The sequence below is a fragment of the Aulonocara stuartgranti genome (genome assembly GCF_965226115.1).
Source record: "Aulonocara stuartgranti genome assembly, chromosome: 14".
Classification (NCBI taxonomy): domain Eukaryota; kingdom Metazoa; phylum Chordata; class Actinopteri; order Cichliformes; family Cichlidae; genus Aulonocara; species Aulonocara stuartgranti.
In genome coordinates, this window is record NC_138950.1 from 34,692,795 (window position 1) to 34,717,348 (window position 24,554).

The 24,554-nt window shown below is 39.8% G+C and overlaps 2 protein-coding genes across 7 annotated transcripts; one reads left to right on the forward strand and one right to left on the reverse strand.

Moving 5' to 3' along the window:
- Positions 1 to 40: 40 nt before the first annotated feature.
- Positions 41 to 5,366, reverse strand: tekt1 (tektin 1). Of its 4 annotated transcripts, none has more exons than XM_082503352.1 (8): positions 4,796 to 5,366; positions 3,162 to 3,336; positions 2,904 to 3,069; positions 2,608 to 2,736; positions 2,354 to 2,500; positions 1,958 to 2,183; positions 495 to 691; positions 41 to 358 (listed from the first exon to the last, which is right to left on the reverse strand). In XM_082503352.1, exons 1-8 carry the CDS (start codon positions 4,853 to 4,855, stop codon positions 199 to 201), a joined length of 1,260 nt encoding a protein of 419 aa, XP_082359478.1. In that variant the 5' UTR covers positions 4,856 to 5,366; the 3' UTR covers positions 41 to 198. The 4 variants fall into 4 exon arrangements, with proteins under 4 accessions (XP_082359478.1, XP_082359481.1, XP_082359480.1 ...); XM_082503355.1 differs by lacking the exon at positions 4,796 to 5,366 and adding an exon at positions 4,066 to 4,160; XM_082503354.1 differs by lacking the exon at positions 4,796 to 5,366 and adding an exon at positions 4,013 to 4,160.
- Positions 5,168 to 11,840, forward strand: LOC309687980 (uncharacterized protein). Of its 3 annotated transcripts, none has more exons than XM_082503361.1 (4): positions 5,168 to 5,254; positions 8,160 to 10,165; positions 10,781 to 10,945; positions 11,445 to 11,840. In XM_082503361.1, exons 2-4 carry the CDS (start codon positions 9,592 to 9,594, stop codon positions 11,627 to 11,629), a joined length of 924 nt encoding a protein of 307 aa, XP_082359487.1. In that variant the 5' UTR covers positions 5,168 to 5,254; positions 8,160 to 9,591; the 3' UTR covers positions 11,630 to 11,840. The 3 variants fall into 3 exon arrangements, with proteins under 3 accessions (XP_082359487.1, XP_082359486.1, XP_082359488.1); XM_082503360.1 differs by lacking the exon at positions 5,168 to 5,254 and adding an exon at positions 5,409 to 5,707; XM_082503362.1 differs by lacking the exon at positions 5,168 to 5,254 and having other exon boundaries at positions 8,094 to 10,165.
- Positions 11,841 to 24,554: the final 12,714 nt, after the last annotated feature.

Here is a 24,554-nt window from a genome sequence, read left to right on the forward strand (position 1 = left end):
TAGTTTGCAAATAAAAATAATCACAAGATTCTATGTGAGGTCAATTTTAATATTTTAGTGAGGGAAAAAAGAGATTCAAACAGTTGTAAAAGAAAAATGATGCCAACCAACTACTTAAAAGACAAACAGGATCACAGTTATTGTAAAGAAAATGTTATATGACTGCATTTTGAAATACATCTGAAGTGCATATAATGGTCAGAATGTATGTATCCTGACAGGCTCCCTCAGCTGAGTGCAGATGACTTCGTCAATGTAAAGAGAGCTGGCCTTCATATCGACATCCTCCTCCATCCTCAGCTTGCAGCGCACTACCGCCCTCTGCTGCTCCTGTGACTGAGTTGTTTCCTCACGCAGTCTGACAACACAGAGACAAAAAGACATTGCATAATGATGTGTGTCCCCTGCAGTAATATCCCCAAATACTGCACACGGTCATGAGGTTTGAGCTGTGCAGCACAAACATTTTACATCTGTTTTGTTGCAGGCCATACTTCTTGATGTGAGAGGTGAGGTGCTGGATTTCAGTGAGGAGCTGAGCCTGGGCTAGATCGTAGCACTGCTCCTTGCCGGGCCTTTGGAGACGCATAGCCAGCCGGGTATTTGCCAGATTCAGGGAATGCTCATTCTCTGTGATGGCCACTTGCAGATCCTCTCTGAGCTTCTCCTGGCTGAATATCTCAGACAGAATCTAGAGGGAATACAGGTGTCACATCAGGGGCAGCCAAGATTCACAATCTGCAGTGAAATTATTTCAAACTAATTCTACTATGAAGTTAACATTCTAACGGTGTGTTCACACCGTAACATTTCATTAGTCTGTTCCTCTGTTGTAACAAGCAGATATATGTGTCTTTGCACTGCACACATAAGGTTAGCTTGCTAATACACTTTGATAGCATTAGCTGTTTACATTGCACTCTATCCTCTCATCAAAATATGGTCACCTCTGGGACCAAAATACTAAGGTACTGTGCAAGGTGCTACTCTTGAGGCCTCAAAAATGCAAATCCAATGATGACACCACAGTTGCTATGTCTGTTTTTTTAATGTACACTCTATAATTCAGTTCCTCTGCACTCTGAATCTTTGATCTACTGGGGACAAAGTTTGATGTGATTCACATCTTTTTGGCACTCTGACTAGAGGAGAGCCCTCTGGTTACATGCAGACACATTTTGCTCTGCACATGTTGATTCTCCTGGAAATGAAAACTAAAGTGAGAGGTTTGTTTAGCAGTGTACCTGCAAATGTGGACTTTCAGCGACACTCTGACTGAAACAGAGTTTTGAAGTCAGGGAGTAACCACAATTATCTGAGGCCAACAATATCAACAATGTATGCATGCTTTTAGTCTACAAGAGGATGGGCCATTATATTTTAATAATCATTTTGCTGATGCAATGACATAAAAAAAAGACTTCATGCTTCTTCATGCTTACACTTACTGCAGGGTCAGTTTGAAAACAATGCATGGCCCCTGAATGCATCATATGAAGTCAATCATACAGTTACTGTTTTGAAACGATATGAGGTATAAGGACACAGTCCATGAGTGTGTATGCACACACAAGGACAGACTGTTGTAGAGAACAGCAGATTGCACAGGCAACTTTCTTGGAAACCACACCTTCAAACTATGTGAGTAATGTGTTACAGGAAACCAAAGACAATAAATAGACAAAATGAAGTAGGAACTTGTGAGGCTATCTATGAAAGAACCAGTAGGAGTTTTAGACCATCAGAGTGACGTTTGGCAGGCCATCATTCTTCCTAACTATATAAATATAAAGGCCTGACTTAGGTCACCACAACACGTGCTAACTTTAAAGCAGAACAGAAAATGATGTGAAACCAGTCGTTAATTTAATACCTGGCAGAATGATAAACACAGCATTACATCTGCTTCCTTGTATATTACAACAAGCATGCAGTCTAACAAACCTCCCTGCCCTACCTCCGGCAGTTTCTCTTCCATCTGGCTCTTGGCAGACTTGATTTCCTGGATATGTGTCTGGAAGGCAGTTGTTGTTGCCTGGAACTGCTTCTGCATGTCAGCAGCTGTCTGCTCCAGGACAGACTGCACCAGGGCCCTCATGGACTCAGAGTTGGTCTTCTGGTGCTCTGCTTTAGCTATGTTGATATCTGAAATGTTCTCCCACTGCTTTGGAGTCACTGTCAAGCTAAGAAAAACCAAATGACGCAACTATCTTTTTAACATTTCTTGACTTTCCTTTTATGCAGAAAACTTAAGGAAATTAATCACAGCATAAGTTTAGACCTCAAGTAGGAAAAAACTAATTCATGTCTGAAAACTGTTTCTACATGTTTCTGTGTTAAACAAGAGGTTCACCTCGGCAGACTGGTGCTCTTGGTTGTGGACAGCTGCAGGTTACCGATGGAATGGGTGGTCATTACAACACAGGAGTTGTCAATGTGCTGAGCCTCAGATTTCTCCTTCAGATCCTTCTCTAAATGGTACTTGGCAGATCGGTTCAGTCTGGAACAAAACAGCAGACTTTCACTTTGGTTGGCTAGGTAGCAAACCCAAAGCCTCTGTGTGCTTTTATGATGCCCTCGAAATCAAATTGAACCCAATTTTCTTACCGAATTTGTTCACTCATCTGCTCCACTGTACGCTCCAGGAGGGAAGCCACTCCTTTGAGAACCTCCTGCTCCTTCAGCAGCTCTCTTTCCACTTCATCCTCCACCCTCTCAGCCGGGAAGCGTTTCATCCTGCAGATCATGAGCCTAATGTTACTAGGAGGTGCATCTTTACACAGAATTAGGGCTCACATTAGCTTCTTTAAAATGTATGCTTCAATCATTTCCTGGACTCTTTGGTACCATTATTATTATAAACTTGTAAACGTTTATAATAATTAAAAAAAATATTGCCTCACCTCTCCTCCAGACAGAGAACAGTGACTCTCAGAGGCTCTTTGGTGCCCTCCAGAGCCTTCACAACACTGCTCTGTAAAGTCATAAGAGCATCAGTCTCCAGAATGACCTCCTCCAGCTTTAGCTGCAATTCTTTTATCAGAAACTGGATATCTCTGACCCGCTGATCTGGACAGCAGAATTTTTAAAAAAAAAGGAAGAACCATTACAATTCACCTCCATAGTCTTTCATTCTGTGTTAAATATTCATTTTTGCTTACCGAGTCTCTTTTGATCATCATTTTGCATGCGCCGCCATGCTTTGTCAGTCTCCTGGATCAGCCCTTTACACTCTGCCCTGAAGAGCTCAGAGTGATTCAGCATAACTTCAATGTTTTTCAAATCGGGTCCCACACCCAGCAGGGAGCTGTGGTCCGGGAACGACATCGTTCTCCACTTGGTAGTGAGTATGAGCAGGAAGGAGGAACATTAACAAGGAAGTGGAAAGAACTGTGGCTGATGATTGTTACAGAGAAATTAAAAAATAACACCAGAGGAAAGTGCCCATGACACTCTGCTGGGTCTACTGAACACCAGCTGATCGCCTCTACTGGAATACCAAACACTTAATATCACCCTGTACAACTGCACTGCTGTGAAAAGGAGTCTTGGCCAGCCCTGAGTAATCTAACACTCATCATGTCTGAACCACCAGTGTTCTGCTTCAGAGAAGTCTTGTGTTAATGCAGCCTGAGACTGTGTCCTAAACAATGATGCAAATGCATACAGCCTGTTTTCTGTCCTGTCTCCCTCCCCTCTGCATTAGCAGATGGATTTTCATAGTCAGCCGGCCATTAAAAAGTGAAAGAACAGAAACACAGTCAAAATTAAAATAACAGCTTCCGTTAGCCCCCCCCCCCCCCTCTCCCAAACACACACACACCCTCCCACCGGACAATTCAAAACATACCAGTAAAAGAGTAAAACGACATGGCAAATTTCCATTTGAAACAACACAGGGTGTATGCCAACCCCAAAATTACTTGCCCGCTGTTCAAACTTCAATCTGATATCACAGTTTCCGACGGGTTAACTTAACAAACGACAGGAGCCTAGCGTTTATGATATATACCTTCTTTGGTACAGCAGAAAACCACCAGAAGAGTACGTTTCAATGTCCTGTACCTTATGCAGGAGTTAGGCGAAACAAGTGGTTACCATAGCAACGGCTAATAAAGCCTCATCAGACGCCGCCACCGGAGTACTGTTACATAACAACACTCAACTATGGAGAACCGGAAGAGTCACACGCATCGAAATAAAGCGTTTTAAAAATGTACTGTGCAATTAAGATTATACATCAGTAAAATAGATTTTAAAATAGATCAGATTCAGTTTCATTTACAAATTCAGTTTTAATTTCGTATTTTTGTTTAGGCATTAACAAAATAAATTATTGTTTAACTAATAAAATATAAGAGTAAATAATATAAATATTTCAAATTTAACGGATGTTATGATTTAATAACGAATTGTGCCATAAAACTAATTGTGCAAAAAAAATCGAAATCCTAATTTTAATAAACATTTTTGAATTCCAATTTTTTAAAAAAAATTTCAAAATATTTTAAAGATGTAATTTATTAAATAAGTGGACTTAAGGACTTAATTAGGAATACAGATGTTTGTTTGTTTTTCTGACATTTTAAAGGGTGATCCCACTCCTTATCGATCCCTTTCCTCTTAGCTATCGGATTAACTATCATGATTCAGCTTTAAGATTAACTACAGGACTAGCTACGTAATTCACTAATAAAACTCATTAAGGCAATGGTGTGTGGTATATGTGGCAAACGTACAGACATTCTTTACTTTAAAATTAGGTCTTTAAAGGATGTGTGTATCAGATACTCACAATAACTTCTGTTGAGAGTTCCAGACGATTTTCTGTGTACAGGCTGTAATCAGCTGACATGTGCTGCTACTCTTCGGAAGTTTCCTGCTCTTTGTGGATTTCCAAAACTGAATTTAACAGAATGTAACCTAAAATTTAACAAGCTAACCTGGCTGATTTCCATTATACTGTTTATCCTAACTTTATACTAGGCACTAAACAGGTACAAAGGTAAAAATCAGTAAATAAAACTAAGCATTATCGGTGTAAATTCAGAATATCTCTGCTATATGTGACAGGTGAGACCTGAGTCTGGGAACTGCCCCTGGTGGGCGGAGCTGGTCTTTGCTCCTTTCATAAGCTCAGGTGTGGGCAGCAAACCTGAAGCTGCCAGTGCTTGGTCCAAGTTGGGCAAGTTGGTGTTTTTAATTTCTTTCCATGAAAGCTTGATGCGGGTCCCCCTAAACTTCTGTCAGAACGGTAGGTTACACAACAATGTACCACTTAAGCTCTGGTTGTTGTGGCCGAGGTTTACAGTTATTTGCACCCTTGTAGGTGGGAAACATTGCGTTCCCGTGAGAACAGTGTAGTGGACTTCACCGCCACTGAGGGGCTTGAGCACCCGCCCCTTTCCTGATGTGTGCCCTTCTGTTGAGGCAACTTTAAAAAAAATGTTTTATGTGTGTGGGCGTGCGGAGTCCTGTCTGTGCCCCTCAACAATAATATATACTATTAATCACAGTTTTGCTAAATAAAAGGATCTGGCTTGCATCAGTCACATGATCACTATTAACCAATGATCGCCCTTTACGGCAGAACGCGCTGGTTACGAGCCGGGAACGAGCTCACAAAGAGCACGCGCATTTTTTGCAGTCCGGAGCTGTAGGAGAAACACAAGTTAACTCAGAGACACAGACTGATGCGACAAAACCAGTAAGTAGGTGTACAGCGTACACTGTAGTGTGTAGCACACAGGAGTATTGGCTTATTACGTACACGTTGGTGAGCTGTCTTGTGGCAACTGACGAACTGAAAGAAATGAGCGTGCTGTGTGTGCAACAGCGCGACAAACATTACCTGTCCTTTTATTAACTGCACAGGTAGTGCTGGTCATAGCTGCTGGCTACCTGTGTAAGGCTGTCATGGGTCTGTAGCTCTGTCACCGTTTTAGGGAACATATTTAGTTTTAAAGTATTTAGAAACGTATTTAGTTTTAAAAAATAATGTAAGGATTCTCGATCAGCACTGTGATGCCCATAATATATACAATATTCTGAAGAAGGTCTAAAATGTCACTGTGTGTGCATGTGTGTGTTTTATGTATATGGATGGATGGATGGATGGATTTTTTTAAAATTATTACTCATGATATAACATTGTCCAGACATGAGGAGGAAACAGTAGGAGCTGTGTGAGGCTACTAAAGGCAGTGCTATTGTCAGGCTCAGGAGAGACTCGGAGGCAGACCGTCACTTAAGTTCACAATTTATTTACACACAGACACCAGGTGTGGATATATACAGGTGAGGGGGCACAGGAAGAGGGTCTCCGGGGAACACAGGCACGGGGAGGGGACGGCTATGTACACAATCCTTCACTGAAGCTCAGGTAGCTCGACTCCGGCTTTTTAGCTCACCAAACGGCGGTCCTCAGGCTGGCGAGAAATCTGGCACAGGAAGGAAGAACAGGTAAGTTGCGGCACGAAAGAAACTCGGGAAAAAGCTCAGATTTGCAAGGACACTAACGAGTGTTACACAATAATCCAGCGAAGAAGCACTCTCAGCAGCCGCCTTAAGAAGTGAATGAGATGAGACGATTGTTTGCAGGTGTCCGAGCCAGGGGCTGGAGCCGTCACGAAAGTTGCTATACACTTTGATCCTTAATCCACTCTAACCCTACAGCACTACAGATTGTAGAGGAAATATCTTTTTGCTGCTTTCATTTTTGTGTGTGTGTGTGTAATAATCACTGGTCACACTATAAGATTGTCATTGGTCACCTCCATTAGATTGATATAAGTTTGTTGTTTAAAGACTGGTAAATAAAGGCTTCCATCTAATGTGTTAAACCCAAAGTAATGAACCCATTTTTAAAATGTAAGGAAATTACAGTAAAAGTACAAATATTTTGTCAAGGGCTGGAAGGAGCCAACACAACACAGATCTCACCCAGAGTTTGGCCATTAGACGGCCTTCTCCTCTCGGACTTCTCCTGCCCAAAAAAGGCTCTCGATCAAAACATAAACAGACCATCCGTAGTAAAGGCAAAAGAAGCTGTCCTCAAAAAAGAAAAATTCCATCTGCTACTCTGGAGTTGTCACCTCTATTGTATACACTGCTCGAACACAGTAAAGCTGCAGGTTGTGGGAATGACCCATCATTTTTTATATAGGAGGTCTAGATTTATGCCAGAAGTGCATTGCCATGCAAATAATTTGTATTTACTCAATATGTACTTACTAAGTACTACTGTTAAAAAGTAAAAAAAAAAAATGTTTGCCTTTTTTAAAATTAAAACCACTTTATAGAGAATCACAACAGTTACAGTGTAGAATCAATGTCATTTATAGTGACAAATGACAAAATGTTTTGAAAAGAATCTCACTATATATACAGCACAAGACTTTTAAGAGTATTTAACAAAAGCACGTTTAATTTTTCACAGGTTGTACAACCACAATGGGGCACATGTTCACCAAAACGCAGCAAAGCTTCACTATCTTATCCAGAAGGGTCATCTCTTCAACCTCACATGGAAGAAGTAATATGATTGGCATGGTGGTATATTTGAGGCAGGGATTTTGGAGTGCCCCATGTGTAGCGTTGGAATCCAGTCAGAATTTGTATCGTCAATTTCACAGGCTGGTTTGCCTGCAATAATGCCAAATAATTATCAACTCTATAAATAGAACATAGTTCTGCAAAATCACTCACTAGGGTGTTTGTTCTAATTTGCTATGACCTCAGAGTGCATCGAAAATAAAACTAATACACTATAAAGAGTAATATGAACCTTTTAGAACTTACCCGAATGAAAATGTCTAGAACACACCAACAGATATCTGGGGATGGTAGTGAACTTGATATCAGCTCGTCTCACAGCTGCTGTACAGGATGGATGCCTTTTTTCCAGGTGGGAAAACAATGAAAAGATTGAAAGTTTATTCTCTTGCCGATCGTGCAATCTAACATTACAGCCGACCACACAGCAAGTATGAACCATAGCTAATGTTATTCAATTCAATTTTATTTATATAACTATGCATATTTACTACATGAACGCATTTTCATCAAGTCATGGATTGCAGAATGTTCTGCTACTGGAGGGGGAGTTACATTCTAGCTATTAATAAATACAAAGGTGCTTTTTCTCCATTTTCGTTCAGGTCTCTACTGATGAATTCTCAGATTGTACGGATTATGAAGATAAAGACTATGTCCCAGATTCATGTGGCAGTTCCTCTGACACAAGTCTCCATAGTGTGGACATGAAAATCACAGAATCTGTGGTTCCCCAAAATATGTTAAATGACATGGCATTGGAGACGGCTTCAGGACACAGTGGGAAGATCACCAGTTCAGAGAAACCTACAACATTTAGTTCGTCACTGAGAAGTAGCAGTCACAGTACTTTGGTAACAAGCCGCAGTTTTGATTCATCAGGGGTCACATCACCTAAAGACAGCTCCATAAAAGTCACATCTTTGCCAAACACGGAAAGACAAAGCAAGTACAACAAGAAGCAATACTGTCTATATTGTAAAAAGGCCATTGCTAAATTGGCAAGACACCTTGAATCTGCCCACGGTAATGTGCCAGAAGTTGCAAGCGCCTTCAGTTATGATAAAAGATCCCGCGAAAGAAGAGATTTGTTGCGCTCTATTAAGAAGAGGGGAAACTTTAACCATAATACTACTGTGGGAAACTCGGGTGCTGGAGAAATGGTTGCTTGTCGAAGACCCACTACTGCAACAGGATCTGAGGACTACCGTCATTGCAAATTTTGTCAAGAAATTGCCTATATGCAAGAAATTGCCTTTGGAGGCATGTGAGAAGGTGCCCTCAGAGGTTTAATGAGGAAGCTCCCTCTGGGCAAAGACGGATGCATCTGCAATTACCGAAACCTGATCAAGTTCATGAAGCTGTATGGAAGATTGCATGTGAAATGAATCAGGATGACATCTCCTTGGTAGTAACGAGTGAAAGAGAGTGAAAGATTCTTAGCCTTGGTGAGTCACTGTACAATGGCAGGAAACCAAATGAGAGAAGGAATGATTACATACGCCAAAAAATGAGACAGATCGCAAGGTTATTGATAACCGCCAGAGCTATAACACCTTTGAAGAGCACAGAAGACCTTGTTATGCCTAGTAACTTTCCCCATGTCATACAGGCAGTCAGAGCTGTTGCTGGTTATGAGCTGGAGAGCAAATCATATAAAACCCCATCCTTGGCTTTGAAATTGGGACACAGTTTGGCTAAAGTTGCAAGCATTGTGCAGTGTAAAGCCATCATTGCAAATCGCTATGATGTTGCAGAGTCAGCCAAGCAGTTTTGCCACTCTGTATGAAAAAAAGTGGTCAGAGTCCATTTCAGCTGCTGCACTGGGCACACTTCAACAAGCCAAATGGAATAAACCACAGATTTTGCCATTTACACAGGATGTGTCACTGCTGCACAAGTTTCTTGCTACTAAGTCTGCAATGTACATGAAGGACCTTGAGGAAAAACCCAACAGCACAACCTTCGGAAATCTTGCTCAAGTGACTTAACAGGGTAGTGCTATTTAACAGAAAAAGGCAAAGAGAAGTTTCAAAAATGGAGCTCCAGGTTTTTACATTCTGGAATCGCACAGAGTTGCATCCTGATATCATGATCGGCCTAACTGAGTTTGAAAGGAAACTTGCAAAGCACTTTGACAGAGTTGAGATTCGTGGTAAAAGGTCAAGAATGGTACCTGTGCTTCTCACACCTGACATGATCGCTGCAATGGAGCTCCTCGCAAAAGCCAGAAGTGAGTGTCAAGTCCGCACAGAGAATGTGTACTTGTTTGCACGCCCAGGTGTCCTTTCCCATTACAGAGGCTCTGACTGCTTTCGCAAGTATGCAAATAAATGTGGTGCAAAGTACCCAGAGCCCCTTACCTCAACAAGATTGCGGAAACAAGTTGACACTTTGTCCACAGTACTAAATCTAAAAGAAAATGAAATGGATCAACTTGCCACCTTTCTCGGACACGACATCCGTGTCCATCGAGAATTCTACCGGCTTCCAGAGCCAGAGAGTACCCTGCGGCTTGCAAAAGTCAGCAAACTGTTGATTGCAATGGAGAAAGGAAAACTGTCTGACCTGCAGGGGAAAGGGTTGGATGACATCACAATCAATCCTGATGGTGAATTCTTTTTTTTTTTTTAAACATAGTTAGCTTTGAATATAACATTTGTGAATGTTCAGCAGATTCTAATATAAATATTTTGTCTTGACTATTTTTCCCCAACAAGATGAAGTAGTTACAAGTGATGATGATTCCAGTGGAGAAACCATCACTGGTATCTTGACTTGTCCAGTGTGTGACAATATCTTTAAGTTATGAGACTGGAGACAGCTAATAGGTTCCTGATAGTCATGTTAGATGGGCTTAAGGGACAGCAGTATATACATTAGACAGAATGGTAGACACCATTCATTAATATGGTACTAAAAGATCTGGATACATTGAAGTCTGGCAAAATGCATAAATAAGCAATACAAAGGCAAATATTAAATATAAGGATTAGGAGGTCCACTTCTGTGAGATTAGGCACACAAGTTGAGAGGTAGTGCATGCAAGTAATGTGTTGCTAGGGAGATGCCTGAGTATTGATGAGTATTATTAGTAGATTATGTTCACATGTAAAATATTCATATCAAATGTAAAATTACACACTGCCCAATGCTGACTTTGCCTACAATGCAAACAAACCAATTGCATGCATTAATTCTCATATTTCACTGTTACTTTTCAAAGGCTCAAGGACCAAGAATTCTGGGAACCAAAGCCGCACACTTTACTCAGCTTCCCTGGACAATATGGAGGTTTCTTCTGCCTCAACCACCCTGGACAATATGGAGGGCGCTTCTGCCTCATCCACCCTGGACAGCAAAAACATCAGCAACACTGCACCAAGAAAGGGTAAAGGCACCCATATACAAAATGTTTTAAGTGAATATACTTGTTATCAATGGACATGTTTATTCTTTTCAGACATGACACTATTAAGAGCTTTTATCATAATCCGTTTCATCTTCTTTGATTCCCAGCAGAACACAGCACTTCAAATGGTTCATCCCAAGCATCCTTAAAGGAGCATTAAGCAATATCTTTTCACTGCTAGGTGTGCCGTTGTGCACTGCCTGCAAACCAAACCAAAGTCTATGGCTGAAGATCAACACAGAGAGAGGGATTGTGACTTCATGCTGTACTCCAGATTAGATTACACCTCTAATTCTTCACATAGCCATTTTTAATTCCTTCAACCTAAGTGTGATGAATTGTGCTTATTGCTCCTTTAAAGTGCTCCAGTAGAAAGCAAGGTTTAAGAACATTTTGTATTCACATTATAAACTAGAATGTTTTCTCTCTTATCTTACATTCGCATTAAGATATTTTATTTTGTTTCCATTTATGACAGCTGGGAAGGCAAGGTGCAAGTGGACAAATGATGTGATGAAGTCAAGCTGCAAAGTACCTGGCAAAAAGGAATGTGACTCCTGCATCCAAGCAGAACCGGCAGCTCTGAAAGGCAGAGACTGGGTTGCCGTAAAGTATTACATTCACAACAGGATCATAACATTGAAAAGAAAGATGAATAAATAAAATTATAAAATGCAGGTTCAGGAATGCTGCATCAGTTAAAATTAACTTTATTTTCATTTTATTTTTTGACTTTATGTCTGTTGGGTTAGCAATGACTAAGTTACTCAGTCCTTTCTCCTGGTTTTTGCCATCATAAGTTCATACTCTGTTTTCAGTTTAAACAAGCAAGGGAGATAGTTTGTTACTCTCACAGTTATTTCAGTATTGCAGGTCTCTGCATTGCATTGTTCTTACCCATAAATCTGTTTATTATGGGTGCATTTTGTAATTAAAAAATAAGAAAGGCAGATAATGTTCCATGTTTTTATTCACATAAACATTCACTGCAAAATGAATTAATGCAATACAATATTAAGACTTAAAAAGTAGACTGACCACATTTTTGAGCTATGTCTCTTTTTAAGTCTCTATACAGCTCAGATTTACTGCGTTGTATTAACACATGAATGTCTGATATTTCTGTCAGAAGTTACCTGACTGGACATCATTACTATTGTACATCTATGCCTATTATATTGTAATTTCAAAAACCTGTAACAAGAGCCAAGCTGAAAATACAGACTCTAGCCTTACCTGGTCCTTATAAGTCATGTATACTTGAAAAAATTATGTGTGTATCCATGGGCTTCACAATTCACCTAAACATGAAATATCAGTGTGTGACCTTATGGTACTCATAAGTCACATAAACCTGACAGTGTCCTCACAAGTAGCAGTAAATTCAGGTTTGACCAAAATGTAGCCCTAGCCAAAATCTCAACAGATGGGCGTGTTCCTGGAAGCATGGGTCAAACTTTCTGTGATTCCCATGCCTGTAGGACCTTTGGAAAGGCACGTTCCCATTTGTCAAATTTTTGTCATACGTACTGATATATCACGAAAACACGTATGTGTGTGTGTGTGAGAGAGAGAGAGAGAGAGCTGTGCATGAAGTGTGATTTTATCATGGTGGAAGCAAAACAGCAAAAGTAAGAGGGAATTCATGACGATGTTTATGTGAAGCGTAGTTCGGATCTTCTTTTGCTGCTGGTTCGGCCAATATTGTTTGGAGAGAGATAAAACTAACAGCTCTAGAATCAGCGCAAAAAGGACGTAAACACAAAGCGCGGACCTGCCGAAACATCAGAATCAGCGAGCTGTCGGCTTTCAGCCCCGAGCGTGTCCGTGCCGTCGGGTGAGAAAGGCGACATCTCACTGATTCTGATCTGTCGGCAGGTCCGCGCTTTGTGTTTACGTCTTTGTGCAGAATCCGTGTTCCTGCTCTCATTTACTGTTTTAGCTGTTTGGTGGTTGTCGAAATTTTGTGAGGTTTAACGAGATTCTGGCGTTTTGGGCAAAATAAATTTATATAAAAAATCGATTCAGGATTTTAATGAATCGATATCACGTTATCCAAGCCAGAATCGATTTTAATCAATATATCGATTATCAAAACCCACCCATACTTGAAAGCCAGAAATTCCACTACCTTTTCTTTCTGCTCCCATATCTTTTAAAGGTAATGTAGGGAGTAAAAGTTAAAATTTGTCAGAAAAAAATAAATACTCATGCAAAATTATTAAAGTTTTCTGATTCTGAAAATACAGATGCCTGAAAATTAAGTACAGTAACTAAGTATTTTTACTTTGGTACTTCCTACCTCTACTCTCTGCTAAGGTATTAGGATCACAGTGGAAAGTTTAGAATTGTTACCTTGTTTTAAGGAATGAATACAATGATCAAAAGTGCTCAAATACAACAACTCAGACTTAATAAACAAAAAGAAAATCAGTTCAGCCCAATAAATTTTATTTGCAAAGTGCCAGTTCATAAGAAGCTGCTTCAAGGCACTTTATATTGTAAGGTAAAGAAACTACAATATTACAGAGAAACCCCAACAGGGGTCAGAAATGTCAGAAATGTCACAGACATACTGCATTAGTATTATTGATCTGAAATCACACAAAGAACGTAAAAGCCCAGTAGTATTTTTTTACTGTAAAAAAAACCCCACAGACATGTTGAGTAAATTTTTATAACTTGAAATGCAAATATCAATTGTACATTTTGTAAACATATACAACTATTTATATAAAAATGCAGCCAGTACACCTGCCGTTTTTTGTTTTTGTTTTTCCATTTTGTACAACCATTAAAAAATATTACTAAAACTAAAATGAGAGGACAATCAGGTGTGGCAATAAGATGCCCCACAAATATTGTGTGCCAGTAAAAAAAAAAGTTTGTCCACCAAAAGACAGAGGAGAACAGCACAGGGATTAACCTGCAGGCCTGACAACAGAAGGTGCATCACTCCGTTGGTTTTCTACTTCTTGACAGAGTTTACATTGCAAATGTGCCTTTGTGATCATTAGTGCCCTCACTGACACACAAAACAAAACGACTACACAACAGAACAACTACACAAGACAACACAACACACTAACTATACACTCCACACTAAACGTCACAAATCTCCCACATCTAAAAGCTCTCTCACTCGCTCACTCTGTCTCGCTGCCGTTACCGTCACCCCTAAACTTTCCCCTCTTCCTAAACAACCAAATACCCACATGTTGACTTTTTTTTAATTGGTCGATATGGTACATTTTTCCACCGATAGGAAAGAGGTGGCTTTTTTTCCCTTTCTTTACTGTTTTCGCGCTGTCCTTAAAAAATGCTTAAAACATACACACACAAAAATGTGGCGACAGTATTTATCATAACTCTGGATTTACTGGCCTGTAATTAAAATTTAAAAACTTTGAAGTCCAAACTTTCAATGTGGGCTGAAATAGAGACGCAGCGTGGCTGCAGCTTGTTGCTATGTCAGCTTAAATTAGTCATGTGATTTGGAGGTGCACCTTCCTTCCATTTCCAGAGTGTAACCACCTGTGTAAAATCCGAAATTCCCATGGTGTTGCTCAAAATATGCTCTGGCACAATCATAAGCATCGCTTGCTACTGAAAACAAGAAAAAAAGCAAATGAAAGCAGGTACACGGATTCCACACAAAGATATAAACACAGAGCGTGGATCCGACGCATCAGAATCATCATAAATGTCGTCATGAATTCCCTTTTTACTTTTGCTGTTTTGCTTTCACCACGATAAAAATCAGACGTCATGCACAGCTCTCTTTCTCTCTCTCTGTACTTCAAGAACAGTTTCCCATCTCAAATCTGTTTTCTGCATTATTCATTCGCTTATGACCCACCAGTCTACCATTTTATACAGCGCTGTCGGCCACTGTCTTTTTCTTTTCTTTTGTTTACGCTTACGCTTTCAGACAAGAAAGCGTAATTTGTGCTGTTCAATACTGAAGAAATTTAAACTTTTTAAAATTGTGCAAAACTGCAGAATATTTTTAAGGTTATCTGCTATAAAAATCCAGGCCAGGAAAATCTCCTTCATGTTTTTCTGTGTTTTACTCTCAGTTACTTTCACGCAAAGGCATCTGCTGTGATGTTCACAATTCTGATGAAGTCTCACATGTATCAGTACTGATAAATGATCAGAATTATACTCAGCCCTAGTGAGTAGCCTAGGCCCGACAGAAGTGGATGTAGCTGTGGGTAATAAGAAAAGATGTAAAGAACTATTAACAACTTTTTTAAGTTAAGGCCTGATCCATCTGAAATTCATAGGCAGTGCTCTGACACAGTGCCATCAATCTTTGAACACTGAAAAAGCACAGTGTATTCAGAATACACATTATATGCTGCAATAAATGCACTGCCCAAGTGTCCCCTCTCCTCACTGCCTTTCAGCAAGAGACAGCTGCAAACATGTCGTCAGAGGACTCAGAGATGATGATTAAGTTTAACATTTTCTACAATATTGCCAAAGCACTTTAAGTACAAGATCGTTAGTTAATCATTCACAAATGAATATTGTCTGTATGGACTGCAATCCCCCCCACCCCCAAAAAAAGTGCACATGTAAAACTGTGGTGTTAAGGGATGCGGTTGAAAAATTTGAGTGCGCCTAAGTTTTGTGCCGCACCGGTGCAACTGTGGCAAAAAGTTAGTCTAGAGCCCTGTAATGTAAATATAACCTGGTTTTATTTTGTATATAGGTTTTATTTACATTATAAAACATATATATATATATATATATATATATATATATATATATATATATCCATAGGTCCCTCATCCTATTCAGTCCTGTGGGACTTCCAGATACAGACGGACAAAATGGTGGTGGCTAACCAACCGGACATAGTGGTGGTAGACAAACAGAAGAAGACGGCCGTAGTGATCGATGTAGCGGTTCCGAATGACAGCAATATCAGGAAGAAGGAACACGAGAAGCTGGAGAAATACCAAGGGCTCAGAGAAGAGCTCGAGAGGATGTGGAGGGTGAAGGTAACGGTGGTCCCCGTGGTAATCGGAGCACTAGGTGCGGTGACTCCCAAGCTAGGCGAGTGGCTCCAGCAGATCCCGGGAAAAACATCGGAGATCTCTGTCCAGAAGAGCGCAGTCCTGGGAACAGCTAAGATACTGCGCAGGACCCTCAAGCTCCCAGGCCTCTGGTAGAGGACCCGAGCTTGAAGGATAAACCGCCCGCAGGGGCGTGCTGGGTGTTTTTTTTTTTTTTTATATATATGTTTATACATAAATATATATGGTGGCCCCTAGAGACAAAGCATGTACAAACTCCAAAACACATGCAAACTAGGGATGGACCGATCCGATATTACGTATCGGTATCGGCCCGATACTGACCTAAATTACTGGATCGGATTTCGAAGAGAAATAAAAAATGTAATCCAATCCATTAATTATCACAAAGAGCATAAAGCACAAAGACATACTTTTCTTTCTCATTTAAAATGTCTAGCATTTAATAAATAATTATCTGAATCTTACACCCAAAGTTTTAATCTGATGTAAAATGTATAGAATTACTGTATATAGTAACTATTAAGTCTAACATATATAGTAAGCTATAGTACTTTTTCTTTTGGGAAGATACCATCTGTGCAGTCTGCAATTCTGTTGGTAAAGATGTTGAATCTATTTAATTATTGTAGAAAAAGAATTTATTTCTGTTTTTTGTTTTGTTTTTTTACACGTGCATTAAATTAAAGTAGATTACATCGATTAAGCATCAGGAGGCGGAGGGTGGGCGGGTTGTTCCCTATTTTTTTGCTGGGAGTTGACAATAGAGATTGACAGACCACGTGACTTTTGCGCATTGCTTTGTGGGTACCCGTGGCAACAAAATCAAAACGCTGCATCAAGCGCTAGTATTTCCAGCACCAGTAATCATTAATTCTGGCTTTTTTCAGTGTTTTATTTGTTCGTGAGTAAATCTGTTTGGCTGAGATTAAAGTTATTAGATTAGATTCGATTAGATAAAATAAAACTTTAATCCCCTGGGTGGGTTCCTCCTTGGTTTTCATACAGCTGACTAAACGTCAAACAGAAAACTGATTAAACAGAAGTGTGAGATGGTCGAGAATTTATGCCAGTGTCCTGTTATATTTTAGATAGCACGAAGCAGACGGCCGAGTTTATTAAACTCCATCGAGACAGCGGTGACGCTAATCAGAAGGCTAGACCGTCCAATTTCCCCAGCCGTTTACTTCCGGCCTACCCGACCTTCTGAGGACCCGGCCCACGTAGACCGCGAAGGCCGGGTCCTCAGGAGGATGCAGCCCATGAATTTGGACACGACCTATTTGTCGTTTCAGGTTGTAGTATTACACAACATTTTCAGATCTAATAGAAATGTGTTTCGTAATTCATTCAATTTATTGTCTTTATTTATAACTGGCATTATTGTTTTATTCTATTATAGAATCTTGCAAGAAAGAGGTAAAATTGTAAAAATCCATCGTGCTTTATTAGCTGCTTCGGTAAAAAACAAATCAACAATGCAAAAAAAACAAAAACATTGCAAAACAACATACTGGAAAACAGTCATTCATCACTTGATTGCTTCAATACAACCCTTGGGTACATATATGCGGGACGTTTCGTGGCTGTTTTGATATCGCTCTCTCTCTTATCAAATCTCGCTGTGGTAGCAGCTTTAAACTCGGTATGACCCAGGTTGATGAAGGGTGCCCAGTCTGGATCGCATTCCAGCATTTTGTAGGCTGGTTTTCCTACAAAACACAACAAACACTGGCCCGCAAAGCCACAGTGAACAAAGCAGCATTGCGCAACGACTTCAATTCAAATCAATTTAAGACTTATTTGTAACCTACATCAACAATTATGTTATGATAAATTACATAATAACTACAACAGAAGACTTGCCTTTGTAGAAATGCTTGGAGCAGACTAACATGTGAGCTGGAGTGACATAATCTGACAAATTACGGATTTTTCAAACAAAAATTTACCAAATTCACCTGAAATGTTCACACTCATGAAAATCTTACTGGTGAAATCTTACTCACCAGTATAAGGTGTATTTGTTTGTTTAAATATTCTATTATACTTATTAGCTTACTAGGCTTTACCATAGCGCTCATCAAGAACATGGGTGACGCCAATGGAGAGCAGGTACTGCTCACGTTGTAATCCACGGGAGCTCATTTTTGGGTTCTTGTGTGGTGTTTCATCGAAGCTATAAAATTTTCAAAGTCGTTCGCAAAATTTAGCAAACAAGTTTTTACAAGAAACTACCTGGTACCAGACCCTCCTGGCCTTTTTGATGGCCACATGTGGCCCATGTACCTGAAACATAAGAAAGAGCTCCTGCTAGCACTCTCATGTGAATACCAAATTCGATTGTTGGCTTCTGCTTTTTTAATTAGTATTTTAATTATTGTATTATTCTTATATGTAATGTGTTTATACATTAATTTGTCACTTTATAAACAATAAGTATCAATAGCTGAAAGCCATAACAAAAGTAAATAAATAAATGAATAAAAATGATTATATAAACAAACAAAACGTGTATAATAAAGTTGTACAGAGTGAAATTTCCCTGAACTGTGTTACAAACGCTTGTGTACTGTGATTTATGCGCAACTTGTGAAGACTCTGACGACACTTTAAACAATTTTACAAACACGAATTTCAAACTTGAATAAACAGCAATCCGTTGTGCATTTACAATAACCTATAAAGGTAGTATTAAAACTAAATACTAACCTTAAGCCACGATGGGGCGATCGTGGCTAAAGAGTTGGGAGTTCGCCTTGTAATCGGAAGGTTGCCGGTTCGAGCCCCGGCTTGGACAGTCTTGCTTGTTGTGTCCTTGGGCAAGACACTTCACCCGTTGCCTGCTGGTCAGAGTCAGTGTCCGGCAGCCTCGCATCTGTCCGTGCGCCCCAGGGTGGCTGTGGCTACAATGTAGCTTGCCATCACCAGTGTGTGTGAATGGGTGGATGACTGATTGTGTAAAGCGCTTTGGGGTCCTTAGGGACTAGTAAAGCGCTATACAAATACAGGCCATTTAAATGAGCTGCTGCATTTATAACATTTTTATGGAAAATTTCTCTCCGTAAATGTTGTTAAGTCAAGTAAAACTGGCAAATCAAAGTAACGCCAAGATGTACCAGAATAACGGGAAGAGTATAAAGAAGGATAGAAACAGCTCATAATCCAAAGCCTATTCCACATTATCTGTCAAACATGATGGAAGCAATGGTATAGTGTGGGACTGCCTGCACGTCACTGGTTTCTCTCAGATGATGTGACTGCTGATAGAAGCAGTAGGGTGAACTCAGAAGTGTGCAGTGCAGTACTATAGTCTCTGCTCAGATTCAGAGATTTGGCTGGCGTAGGTTGATTGGACTGCATTTAACAGTACAACTCCATAAGGACCCAAAATGCACTGCAAAAACAACTCAAAATATCCCAAGGCAAAGAAATGGGATATTGTTGTCAAACCAATCACATGATTGAAAAATAACACTCAAAAAAATAACTAAAGCTGATTTACTAAACCAGGATATGTCAACAATTTCCACACAGTAGGGCTGGGCGATATGGCCTAAAATCCATATCACGGTATAATTTGAAGAATGTGTGGTAACGATATATATCGCGATATATTCTTTTCTTCTGTATAACGTATTTTACACACTATAAGGTACACTTAAAATCCTTTAATTTTCATAAAGGTCGACAGTGTGCCTGATGTATGAATTCTGGCTGTGCTTACTGACCTCGAACCGATTTTATGTGCGCATAAAATCTGTCAAAAATGTTTTAGTACGACCTTGGTAAGCTATGAAGGCGCAACGCTTGATGGATTGCCGGAAGCATTACGGCTGCCATAATCAGGAGCCTCACAGAGTAATCTGGGTCCAAAACTCTGTTTGACTTTGGGACCTGAAGCAGACAAACACTGCAGCATCACTGAGAGTTAAAAACTGTCTAAATTCTTTCATTATTAATAAAATAATAACCCCTTAAAACCCAACACACTTGGGTTTTAAGGGGTATTTATTATTTTCTTCATTATTTTATTTACGGGTTGTACGGAAGCCCCAAATGCAATTTCATTGTTCTCTGACAATGACAATAAATAAATAAATACTAAAAATGATCAGCGTTGCTGCTTCACCAGGTGTAATAATTAAGTTTAACATCCAGGCAGAACTAGCTGGTATGTTAGCATAACATTAGCACAGTGAAGCTGAAGGATGAACGCCAACTTTTTTCCACTCAACAAAAGTTAACGTGAGTGTTTCTGGTGGTCAGGGACAAATGCAATGGCAGGATGCTATAAACAGACCAGACTTCAGTCAGGGTCAGGAGAACAACTGAGATAATCCATCCACAATACGAGGTTAGTCATTAATATACTGCAACAACATGGGAATAGAGCAGCTGCGAGAGAATTCAGAATTAATGAATCAATGGTACAGAAGTGGAGGAAGCGCAGTTTTTGGCTTTCCCCATATTCCAAAAGTGCTTCATCTCTTTGCTATTACTGTCGCCTGGCATAATTTGCAGATGATGTTGTTTGCATCCGCTGCGATGCTTTCAACCAGAACAAGCGCCGCTTGATGACACCATCAACGTGCACTATTGCGGTAGAGCGGTATAGTCAAAATCTCTACCGTTGCCCAAATTTATATAGCTTCTACCATATACCGTTTATACCGCCCACCCCTACCACACAGTGTAGTTAAGTTACAGCACTTTAGTTATGTGGAACAAACATTTATCACCAACGGAACACAGATATCCAACCCTCTCAGTATCAATAAACATAACTCATTCCTTTTTCTTTATTGGGCGTAATGTTTAACAGTTTTCGCTAAAGAGCAAATAAGAAGGAAAAGTGGTCCTATTTCATTCTTACATTAATAAGATTATAACTAGTGATTTTCTATGCTCTCAAATCCTATTTACAAAGCAAACCAACAGCAAATGGACTCTGTAGCAGTAGCCTGTACAAGTGTTCTGCAGTTCCATTTCAAGGTTACACTAAACCAGCGGTTCCCAATCTTTTTTTGCTAGGCCGCCCTTCATTTTACAAGAAAAATATCCCCAACTACCCCCACCCACCCACCCACCCCCCTCACCCGCTGCCCGCACATGCACAGACACATCCTCCAACCACACACACCCATATTTTGCTCCATTGAGGTTTATTTCACACCTCAAACATTTAGTAAACAATTAAGCAAATACAAGTAATCTGCAATAAATTACAGGTAGTAAGAAACTAACTACCTAACTCAACTAACTCTTTTAAGCTACGTCCGCACCTACATGGGTATTTTTGAAAACGCAGCTGTCTTGTCCACACATAAACGGTGTTTTGAATCACGGAAAACTGAGATTTTTTAAAAATTCATTTTTTGCGTTATGTGTGGACGAGGAATACAGAGTTCGTCACGCAACAAAGGTATGTGCCTTTTTTCACGTCATGCTGTGCGCCATGTTATTGTTTACATGAGATGAATTGCAGAATGGCAGATAGATAGATAGATAATCACTGAAAAGTCCAAAATAACTGAAATTTTTGATAGTTTCTGCAGCTGAAAGTAGCAGTTTAAACAGTTTAAATCTTAATTTAGGGAGATTCTTCAAAATCGACTTTCTATGCCAGAAGTTGTAGCACAGTTGCATTCACACAATAATAATAGAATTAACCGCCTAAGACCCAAACTCTTTCATGCATGCAATTTCTCTTTGCTATTTGGGCTGATTGGGACCTGATGAATGTAAAAACAAAGAATTACCCGGGTTTTCTTTTTTTTTTACTGATTTTTGTTTTGAGAAAAATAAGCTCCACATATGAGGACATTCGTTTTAAATTTTGATAGAACAGTGGCTGTATAATGTCCTCGTCAGTGGATGTCAGGCCCTTGTAGATCAAAATGTAATATTTTGGTCTAGACAACCCAAAATGTGATGTCCACATATGTGGACACCACGTCCTTGGAGGTTAATTGACTACACAAATATATTTTTTGTCACGAAGCTCCTCTTTTCCTTCTGAAGGAAAGAAGGAAAATGTTTGTGCTAAATGGGCTGACTGACAAAAAGGTTACATATAGACACCATACATAACTAATATACTGGCATTGCTACAAGTTTACTACTGTGTTGTAAGTTTACTACATCCTTACATTTACTTTGCAATAGCTAATAATAAGCTAGACTGTTGCATTTTGTGTTTTCCCTACCCGCAGGCTTGCTGGCTCTAAGCAGAACAACAACCAGCAGCTGTTAGGTTTATATTTTTGGATTGTCATTTATGCTTAGAAATGTATACTCATATATGCTTAGAGTTATATAATCGATTGCATATTGATAGAATGTCTGATCCCTAGCAGTCTGCAAAGACTCTGTGTGCCTTCCAGAGGGTTCTGGCATGCACACACATCCTACGGTCAAATTCAAATTTTATTTGTCACGTACACAGTCATACACAGTACGATATGTAGTGAAATGCTTGGACAACTGCTCGTGACCTAAAGAAAACAAAAAAGGAAAGGCTATGAATAAGATAGGAAATAAATATGAAAAATTAAAAAGGGTAAATTTAACTAGGAAGGAATAAAATATAAATTAAGGTTAAAAATGAAATAACTGTACAACACAAATTAGAATGAAGGGTAAATTTAACTGGGAAGAATAAGATAAAATATATAAATTAAAGTTGAAAATAAAATAACTGTACAACAAAATACACAATACACAATATAGAACTATATAAGAATGTATGAAGAAATCTAAATATAAATAAATATATACACAATAACAGCAGCTGTACAAGTATTAACTGGAAATGAAGAATATAGTGACCAGTGTTGTGCAAAAACAATGTCCAGAAAGTCCAGTGTGTGTGTAAGAACTGTATGTGTGGGTCAGTACTGTGTGGTGGTGTGATTGAGAGACCGTATCGCCTGCGGGAAGAAGCTCCTCCTCAGTCTCTCTGTGTTGGTTTTCAGGGAGCGGAATCGCTTTCCTGACCTCAACAGAGAGAACAGTCTGTTGTTGGGATGGCTGAGGTCCTTCACGATCTTCCTGGCCTTGGTCCAGCACCGCCTGCTGTAGATTGAGTGCAGGTCAGGGAGCTCGGAGCAGATGGTGCGCTCAGCTGACCGCACAACCCTCGGTCATGAGAGAGGTCGTACTTTCTCTTACTGATTTATACTATGAGAGGACACCTATTCTGTATCTGTTTAAGTATAAGAACCCTTTGTTTAGGTGGACCGCTGGGCTCCTAGCACCAGCTTCGGGGAGTCGTTTACAGCATCACATCTTGACACACACACACACACACCTATGCCTATACGTGCACACAGACAAGGTACTCCTTGTTCACATGTATGCCTATGTAAGACATCATATGTTAATGAGACTATGCATATTCATGTAACCGCAATAAAGAGCTGTGCTACGGGGGAGCTAACTGAGAGTGACTGGTGTTCGAGCGAAGAGCACGAGCAACACGAAGAGCTCTGGTGACTTGCGTCTTGCTTTTGCTGTTGTAGTAGAATTGTCTTGGCGTTCCAGCAGTAGGCCTGTGCTACACAGACCTATCAGCAGCTGCAGTCCAAGAAAATGGGCTTACTGAAGACAGCTAATGACTTATTCACTTATTTATTTTATTTTTATTTTAAGCTAATATTATTTACTTAAGAATTAGCAAGCATAGCTCATCACATTTCATAGGCTACTGTAAGGTATGAATTACACAAGAAAGTGAAGTTTTCTTGTCATTGGTTCACAATACTGCACAAACTAATTACATGTATCCATTAAGAATGACAAATGTGACCTTTGCCACAATTTGGATGAAGAACACAAAAAGCTGACCAATACTGCAGGAGCAGTGTCAGTGTTGTAACAAATAGGAAACTGACATTAAGCAATCCAAACAGATGAAAGGGGCTACACTTCCTGAATTTCTAGCCAATCTAAAATGATTCTTTTCAGTATTAGAGTATAAATGAAAGTCTTCCTTTAAGTCAGTACGTTATGATATATTCACAAAAAAAATTTAACCATTTTAACCAGAACACATACAGATGAGTGGCTAAGTGTAAGAACATGGATGGATATTAATAAAATTATGTTCATACAAAATCCATGAGTGACAACCTCATCAGCTGTCCAAATCAAACTAACTGGACACATAGACCTGGATTCCTTCAAGCCAATCCAAACAGATGAAGGAGATGTACTTACGAAAGATTCCTTGGACATTGGCTACCAGGCTGGGTGGACATGGTCTTCTCAGAGAAATCGCATGAGTACAGGACATTATCCACTGTGGTGCCATGCTCGCTATAGTTAAGAAATGGTAAATGGCCTGTATTTATATAGCGCTTTACTAGTCCCTAAGGACCCCAAAGCACTTTACATATCCAGTCATCCACCCATTCACGCACACTGGTGATGGTAAGCTACATTGTAGCCACAGCCACCCTGGGGCGCACTGACAGAGGCGAGGCTGCCGGACACTGGCGCCACCGGGCCCTCTGACCACCACCAGTAGGCAACGGGTG

Excerpts from the sequence above, each read along its gene's own strand:
- LOC309687980 (XM_082503361.1), top strand. The coding sequence starts at position 9,592 with ATGGAGCTCCAGGTTTTTACATTCTGGAATCGCACAGAGTTGCATCCT. Across the intron at positions 10,166-10,780 it reads CATCACAATCAATCCTGATG|GCTCAAGGACCAAGAATTCT; the intron begins GTGAATTCTTTT and ends TACTTTTCAAAG. Across the intron at positions 10,946-11,444 it reads CAACACTGCACCAAGAAAGG|CTGGGAAGGCAAGGTGCAAG; the intron begins GTAAAGGCACCC and ends CATTTATGACAG.
- tekt1 (XM_082503352.1), bottom strand. The coding sequence starts at position 4,855 with ATGTCAGCTGATTACAGCCTGTACACAGAAAATCGTCTGGAACTCTCA. Across the intron at positions 2,737-2,903 it reads GTTCTCTGTCTGGAGGAGAG|GATGAAACGCTTCCCGGCTG; the intron begins GTGAGGCAATAT and ends CATGATCTGCAG. Across the intron at positions 2,501-2,607 it reads CAGATGAGTGAACAAATTCG|ACTGAACCGATCTGCCAAGT; the intron begins GTAAGAAAATTG and ends GTTTTGTTCCAG.